Genomic DNA, 8831 nt, shown 5'->3' with positions numbered 1-8831 from the left:
TAAATGCAATTATCATTTCTTAAATAAAAACAAAGTAATAACTTCATTATTTATATGATACTCGAGTGGATGATATTTTAAAATATCACGATACATATAAGTTATTTAAAAATGTTGCGCGCTTTTTTTGAACATTTTAATAAAATAAAATAAATAAGTAATCACAGAAAAATATGGTTATTGGGGTCGATTTTTTTTACGAGGTAGCTACGATCATTAGATAATTTAAAATGCAATGGATAATGAGAGCAATAATTGCAATGTAACATCGTAGGTTTTTTTTCTTTCAGTTTTTGTTCTGCTCTTTTATAAATACAATTCAAGTACCAACGACAGGACCAATATCCATTGCATTTTTCTTTAAATAATAAAATCAGTGCCGAGTATAAAAACAACATATCGAGGAAATGGCAGTTAGCGTAGCGTAAATATTTTCGAGTCGAGTTAAAAAATTGAATAATATTTTAAAATATGCACTGAGTAAAAAATAAAAATATGCCGCTTAAAAAATTATCAATAAAGATGGCACACGTAGACTTTAAATATCTTAAGATAGAAATAAACACTTATCATTTAATTCTAAACTTATGTACTTCACAGTCAAGAAACAAGATTAATTTAAAACATAAAAAGATTTGTCATCCGTTAAAAAGGTAATTTTGATAAAATGGAATTCAATATAATTTTTTTGCTGTAATTTACAATGCGGAAGAGTATTATTATTTAAAAATTTACGGAAACATGTAGTGAGCAACTGCGAAAAATGACAAAGTCAATCCATGTAATTTTGAAGCCCTACCAAGTTGATCCATGCAAGTTTGACGCTTTACCGAGTCAATACATGTAACTTTGGTGCCTCGCCAAGTCAATACATGTAATTCTGATGCCTTACCAAGTCAGTCCATGTAATTTGAATGCCTCGCCAAGTCAATCCTTGTAATTTTGATGCCTTACCAATTCAATCCAAGTAATTTTGATGCTTCACCAAGTCAATCCACATAATTTTTATGCTTAACCAATTCAAACCAATTAATTTTGACATTAACTCGTTTAAACGGTTAAAAACCCTGCGAGATTTGCAAAGTTGTTTATCAGATCCCACTATTATATTGCTCAAACATTTAAGGTTTAATATTGTTTTCTAAACTTAAGTACATGATTCAGGAGTAATGGAGTATGGAGTCGCATGGACCCGTTTTAATCTGGACTTGGTCAATTTTCGCAGGAGATTCAAGTAACGAGATTCGGTAATATGTAGTAAATTGAGTATTGGGATATGACGCATCGGGAGATTTTGGCTACGCAAATTAAAAACCTAGTAATGGAACGTGTTGAATCAATTTTAGGAATATAAAAATTCTTGCGAAAATTAATTTTAATCAAATTGCGACTTTAGTTTTAAACTATGACGAGTCGAAATTTTGGCATTTTAAGTGAGAAATATTTTGAGAATAATTTGAATGTGATAATAATTATTTTGGTACACAAATCAAATCTATTGATGTTGAAATAATATACTTTACTTGATAATAGAGAAGGGTTCGATTCCCGCCAATTGCAAAATGAATTCAAGAAAGGTTTATTTTCAATTGGTCTGGGTGTTTGTGACGTATTTTTCACATTTACCTTCCCCACCCTTACTATCCTACCTGCAGACAAGCATCTAAAATAGACGTTTTGCGGGTTATTCCTTTTAGAAAGAAAAAAAAGAAACCGATAGGTGGATAAGGAAGTTATTTTCATGTCTTGTACAGTTCCTTACTAGGTTTTAAGTTAAGCGGCCTTTTTAGTTTGGCAGTTGTCGGTGTTGAAGGCCTAGGCCTTGTAACGATCGGAGCGGACGATGGCGCAGCACAGGATGAGGGCGAAGGACAGGCCGAGGATCTCCAGAGCGACGAGGATCACTCCGGTTATGATGAAGATGTCCAGGTGGCTGGTGAGGTACTCCACAACTTTGTCGGCACAACCCTGGAAAGGGGGGAAATGTCATTATTGCATCGTCGCGTTTATTCGCAAATCATTGGCCTGTTTAAACTGTCCAGATCATACGATTGACAATAAGAAAGTCGGACTTGTTTTAACTCTTACCACTCTGTAGGCCAGACATTCTGGCCCGTATGATTCTAGTAGGCAGCTCCGTGAGCCACAATGTCTGGCCCGGCGCAGGTATAACTTTAATCACCGATTTCTCTATCACCCAAGTATATTCTACCAAAAAATATTTCAGATAAATACAGTTAATCTTAATTAACATGGTCATACGAATTGCCAGACAGAGTGTCCCAAAATTAGGGAATCAAAATTTTTATTTTAATGGTAGAAAAACGTCGCATTTTTTTATCAGAGTAGCTGATCAGTTATGAGAAAAAATGGTCAGAGTGGAAAGGGTTAAAGGGATGTGTTCGTGTTTATATTCGCTTATCTCAAATATAAGTAGTCAAGGGGACTAAAGCTGTGTTAACACTCGCAAATTATACATTCGTACATGAACATTAATTTATTTATTGATTTTTTTTATTTTATTTATTACATTAGATTACGCAACGATGTTTTTAACCTTTCTGGGAGTATGAAGGTAAATAAACATCGGTTCGAATTTTTTTCAAAGGAGTATCAAATTCAATGAACGTCAAAGTCATTCGATTAAATTCATTTTGTCAGAAACATTATATAAAATCATGGTTTTCAACTCCTGCCTCGTTGTGTATATAACATAATTTTTGTCAATTTTGAGATATTTGGTGTATGTTATCAACTGACCGTTATCTACAAATATGTATAAAAAAACAAAAAAAATATATAAAATAAATTACGCCTAGTTTTCAGGCTAAAAGACACTATCTACATCGAATTTTCGAAATGAACTGAACTCCTAAAATGCTAACTACTTAATTTTGACAAAGCATAAAGTTTTAAAACGATTTAATTCATCGTTTTATCGTGTTTTTGAATGAATAATAGTAGTTTAGAATTTCAGATAAAACCGTTAATTAATAAAAAAGAATACGTTGAAAAAATCTTCTAAGCTCTCTCCTGTAAAGTAACAGATTTGCAGATAGTGTACTTTACGTAGGGGCCGTCGACATGTGTGTAGAATTTTGTCGAGCCTCACGCCAGTCTTATTACTATTTATTTTTAGTCCTGCGGGAGAGTGATGTGGCAATGAATATGTTTTAGGCGCCAACATTAACTTCCTAAAAATAATAATAGATCTAGCCAAAGAATGAATAATTTATTAGAAATCCCTTTTTGTAAATCCAGACTTGCGCAGACACTCATTTTTCATAGCTCCAAAACTGTTCAACTTATTCCACAAAGACTATTTATGTTAATTCCCTAAGTTTGTGTAAATTTAAAAATTTGCTTAGATTATTTATTGAAGAAACAGATTTAAGCTCCTTTTCTTGTAGTACATGCTTGCTAACTTGTTACTTTTTACTTTTCCATCCTTTTTATGTTTTTGAGTTTTTAACTTTATTTAAAAAAAAAAATGTTTTCTGATAGACAAGTATTTTTTTGTATTTTTTATTAACACTATTATTCTAGTTCTACTTATAATACCTATACCCTTATAACCTTTACTATGACCTAAATTATATTGTATACCCACACACAGGCCATGCCTTTGTGGGATCTTTTTTTGTGTTCATATTTTATATTTTATTCATATTTTTTTGTATTTGAATTTATGTTGTATATGCAAAAGAATTTAAAATAAAGAAAAAAATATATATGGCGGGGCACTTACGGATCCGTGTATGACGGGGTTGAACTGCGCGGTGAGCAGCGAGCGGCGGCTGACTTCGCACAGCTCCCCGGGGGCCGCGCAGCAGGAGGCGGGCAGCAGCAGCGCGGGCGCGGCGGGCAGGCCGGCGCCCAGCGCGAGGGTCTCCAGCGCCCCCGCCACCCCGCCGGCCCCCCCAGCGGCCTGCTCGCGCAGGGCCGCCTTGCTGTACTCGGAGCCCGCCCAGTCGGCCGGGCCGCGGGCGCCGCAGCACTGCAACTGTAACAGATATCAAATATTATATAGTAAACCATATACGCTCCGGCCGCCAACTCCCTTGCATCCTCCCAAGTCAGTGTGCGTTCTGAAGTTCAGACAAGAGCTGCCAACGAATTGTCAGCAGTATTTGTCCTGGGCGGCGGGAACCTGACGCCTTGTAAAAGAGGCAAGCTTGATTAAGAATCTCGGAAGTCATGCGGAATACATGGCCTAGCCAAGTGAATCGCATGTTCTTGATGACAATTATGATCAAGATTTGTTGGCCACTAATGAGCCCTGAGCCTATATGCGGACTGCCACTATCAAGTTCAGCCTAAAAAACTGGGCCATGGATCAGAGCCAATAAATCTGGTCCAAGAGCATAGGGATGAAACACGCGAAGGAACTGAGCATGGGGTACTCGTGGAAATTCACCACAGAAGCTCTAAGCTTAACAAGAAACAAATAAGGATCCTAGCCAGGACCTTGACAGGACAGTATGATTCCCCAGTCTGTAGATTTTGTATGGAGGATAGCAAAACACCCACATTCTCTATAATTGTGATGCACTCGCTTGCAATCGTAGTTATATCCTTGGAGGCCCACTACTGGACTCCGAGAAGGTGAAGCTCCTAACACCGAGACAGGTCGTAAGCTACATGACTCACGAAGGTCATGAGAGTGAGCTACAGAGGGAGGATACAGAGGGGGGTCGCAATAGACCTAATATGGTTGCAATGACACAAGGAACGTAAGATCCCTTGAATGTCTTCTTCTTTTTATAGATCCTCAGGATCTGTCTGTGCCTCCGCCTGTCACTCTTGGGAAGTTGACTAACAGCTATCTCTCACCTTTTGGAGGTCTGCCTGAGGGTTTACGTCCTTCAGATTTTCCTTAAAGGGCGATACGTGGAAGTCTGTCTTCTGATATTCTGTTTACATATTTATTCCAGTATTGCCTTCGTTGTCGTTCCCACCTAACAATATCTTCCGTCTTACACAAGCCTCGGATATCAGTGTTTCTTACGCGGTCTCGCAACGTGTTTCCGGTTATAGATGGGAAAGTTTTCATCTCAGAGATTCGAAGATTATTAAATGTGTGTATATTGAAAGCACTAACCTGGCTCTGGATGGCATCAAAGACGGCCGTCCGGGAGTTCTTGCCGTCGTACTCGGTGCGCACGGTGTTCTCGACGGTGGAGCGCACCTGCTGCACCAGGCGGCCGCTGTGCGCCGCGCCCCACCACACGGCCGCCGCCTCCCCCACCACCCCGATCAGCAGGATGCAGAAGAACTGGACAAGAGGAGTCGCCCTTATTTACTTATTGGACATTTTGTGCAGGGCCATCTTTGTGAGGAATCGCCTCAAGGGCTCTATTGTGGCGATTTCAACATTAAAAATGACATGACTAAAGGATTATTGTGGAGATCCTCACCAAAATGTTACATTTCCACTTTAAATGATTTTAAGTATCAGATCAGGAATTCTAGCTTGTGAAATTGTTACATTTTGGTGCGATTTAATGATTTCATATTGGTTTAACACAGGATTGACCACGTTTTTTCACAACTTGAACCCTTATACGACTGTCCAAACTTAAAACACAGTAAGGGACATTTTTTTTTGTAGTATGTTTTTTTTGCATTTTTGGACTAAGTAGAATCTACTTAGTCCAAAAATGCAAAAAAAAACGTACTACATAAAAAATGTTCCTTACTGTGTTTTGAGTTTGGACAGCCGTAAAGTGCTGAGCTTATTTTCCAATATTTTGCATGAATTGCTAATTGCTTTTCATCATCACTACTTGACGAATTTGACATTTTGTAGGTAGAAATAAAAAACTTTTACTTAAAAAAAATAAAAAAATCAATGTTAAATTAACAGCAAAATAATTTTAAATGGTTATTTGTAAATGTAATTAACTTGTTAAAAACGTTATACATGCGCGCACTAAGATATGTCCGTACAGGTCGATACCTAAATCAAACTGCGCAATAGTCGGTGTTCCGATGCTCCACACTTTATACGTAATAATAGAGTCGATCTATCGACAGTTCGCACTCTAAGGGTTAATTAAGATTTCGATAGAACATAGTAAACAGAACAGATTTGTATTTAAAGCATTTTTTCGTGCAATACTAGAAATGTAACTTTTTGGTGAGGACCTCCACATTTTCCCCACAACATACAAAATGACGATACATACATACACACACCCACATGGTTTTTAAGAGGGCCTTTATTGTGGCCTGTTTTTAAGAGAGATTAGTCTCCAGTGATTTTGATTCCCAGCTGTCAATGCATCATTTTGGTGGTCTGATTTTCAGCATGACCATCTTTACATGATGAATTTACTTTTATATGATTGCCGAGCAAGTGTGGTACTCACTCAAGTATGTAAGAGAGGGTTAAACACACATTAATATAAGCGTGATTCACATGACCATCTTTACACGATTGTCAAGCGAGTGCGGTAGGTACTCACGGAGACGAGCATGCACTGCGACTCCTTGATGGCGCCGCAGCAGCCGAGGTGCGAGATGATGACCAGCAGCGCCCCGGAGGCCAGCAGCGCGTACACGCCTGCGTGGTACTGCCACTCCTCCTGCGCCATGGACAGGTAGAACGTGGGGTCGGCCAGCATCCATGCCGCTAGCAGGACCACCAGCAGCCCCACCATCTGGAGAACAAATTATTTATTTTCTTAACTTCATGTACAGAAAATAAAAAGGTAATTGGCGGGCTTATTGCTAAAAAGCAATATCTTCCAACCAATCAAAACAGACTAGTGATATTGATCAAAATGTTTGATACCATATATCGTAGTCATACAGGAGAAAGTGACCAAATGCATTTTTTACAAAAATGTGATCATTAACTATTTGATATCTTACTAGCTTAATATTGAAAAAATCCCAAAGGATTTTAAACTTGGAAGTATAATAATATTGACTTGTTAAAAATGACTAACTGCATTGATGTTTATTTTCTTGCCAAGCAAAAGTGATTTGAATGGCCCTCCTGAACACTTTACGTTTTGTCAGTTGGTCACTTTCTCCTGTACGACTACGATATAGCTGTTTGCAATCACAGGGTAGATAGTGCTTGAACATTAAAAAAACATAAATTACAAATTGATGATAAAAAGGAAGGCAAAGAAAAAAGGGAGTTAAGGGAAGGAGGTAGAGAGAAAAACTAAGGGAGGAGGTTTGATGGACAGTTAGGAATCTAATGATAGAGATTAGGTGCATTGGGGTTGTAAAGAATATTATAACATAGTGTGAGAGATTGAAGATTTATGCGCTAGTTGAAGTGAAGCCATTTTAGTTCCGTGCGAGAAGGTGAAACATGGTCATATTTATCAAAATTATATTAAGTAATCTAAAAATATAAGACCATGTCGCTCAATCCTTTCGAAAACGTCATAAATCAAAAAACTTGATTTTTCAGGAGAACGTTTTTAAAGTTTAAAAATATAATACAATGTTTTAAAAATAAATATCAAGCCACTTACTGAACTTTTTACTGTGCAACAGATCTTTTTAGGTAAAACCTGAAGGTTTTTTCTCCATTTGAAAAATATTTAGTATATTAAAAAAATAATTAAACAATACCTTTTCTTCAAAATGCAAAAACAACACTTTCTGCCCTGTAGCGGGTAAATATTATGTTAAAAATATGCCTCTTTTGCTGGGATATAGTACATTTTCTGGGCATTCAGAAAACATGCACAACTGAAAATTTACGATTTTCGATTTATGACGTTCTTGAAAAGAGTGAGCGATGTATCACCTTCTCGCACTGTTCTAAAATGGCTTCACAATTATAATATTATACAATAATGCGGGACTAATCGAGGGTTAAATAAAAATCTCACACATTGCTGATGGAGTCAAATTTCAGTCGACACATTGCTGATGGAGTCATACGTATTTATGCTTAAGGATTTCCAGATGGCATTACATATGTTAATAAGATGGCTTCTATGAAATGAACTGTATATTAACCGATAAAATAAAAAACTACTACTACTACTATCACGCCGTTTCACCATAGGGGTAGGTAGAGAGCTGGAACGCCACACTCTTCTGTCCTGACATACACTTCTCACCTCCTTCACATCCATACATCTAGTCATACATGCCCTCCGATTACGCAGACTTTTGAGAACACCATATTTTAGAGTCTTATTGATCTGATCGTGCCAAGTCTTTTTCGGCCGTCCTCGTTCTGTTCTCCCACTCACATTCGCTATATTTATACACAAATATTTATTATTATTATTTAGGAGTCGTATTTAAGATAAGGAATCAGTTTTGTGTTTTGAAAACACAAATAATTAAAACATTTTGAGTGTGTCGAAATACTTGTTCATAAATCTAAATTATATCAATTATGGAAATTATTTTTCATATATTTTCTGGCGTTTCTGAAAAGAGTTTCTGCTCTATAAAAAGCTCATCTCACCAATAGATGTCTCTAGTGAGGTTCTAGTGATTCAAGAACAATGTTTCGAAATTGGATTATACATATATATATATATATATATATATATATATATATATATATATATATATATATATATATATATATATATATATATATATGAAAATGAAGAAGAATATGGAAGGAGGAGCATTTACGGACGAATGTCATAGGCTGGTTTAAGTGATCACTTTACACACGTGTAACATTCACCAATTATTCTACCCATTATTGACAACCACACTACTCAAATTTTTGGAATTTCTTTATATATATATTTATATATATATATATATATATATATATATATATATATATATATATATATATATATATATATATATATATATATATATATATATAT

At 36.3% G+C, this 8831-nt stretch overlaps 1 protein-coding gene across 1 annotated transcript; it reads right to left on the bottom strand.

The window, feature by feature from the left end:
- Nucleotides 1-275: 275 nt before the first annotated feature.
- Nucleotides 276-7979, bottom strand: LOC148298732 (CD9 antigen-like). The gene is made up of 5 exons (XM_088276680.1): nucleotides 7860-7979; nucleotides 6468-6662; nucleotides 5102-5275; nucleotides 3749-4003; nucleotides 276-1968 (listed from the first exon to the last, which is right to left on the bottom strand). Exons 2-5 carry the CDS (start codon nucleotides 6660-6662, stop codon nucleotides 1816-1818), a joined length of 777 nt encoding a protein of 258 aa, XP_088132806.1. The 5' UTR covers nucleotides 7860-7979; the 3' UTR covers nucleotides 276-1815.
- Between the last annotated feature and the right edge of the window lie 852 nt (nucleotides 7980-8831).

Source organism: Brachycentrus maculatus, unplaced genomic scaffold (assembly GCF_059751285.1).
Source record: "Brachycentrus maculatus isolate JH-2025_06_01 unplaced genomic scaffold, ASM5975128v1 h1tg001675l, whole genome shotgun sequence".
Classification (NCBI taxonomy): domain Eukaryota; kingdom Metazoa; phylum Arthropoda; class Insecta; order Trichoptera; family Brachycentridae; genus Brachycentrus; species Brachycentrus maculatus.
This window is presented reverse-complemented; position numbering and strand designations above follow the sequence as displayed.

Bases quoted from the DNA above. Each gene is read 5' to 3' on its own strand.
- LOC148298732 (XM_088276680.1), bottom strand. From the start codon at position 6,662: ATGGTGGGGCTGCTGGTGGTCCTGCTAGCGGCATGGATGCTGGCCGAC. The intron at 4,004-5,101 runs GTTAGTGCTTTC...TATCTGTTACAG, and splicing joins TTGATGCCATCCAGAGCCAG to TTGCAGTGCTGCGGCGCCCG. The intron at 1,969-3,748 runs GTAAGTGCCCCG...CCCCCTTTCCAG, and splicing joins ACCCCGTCATACACGGATCC to GGTTGTGCCGACAAAGTTGT.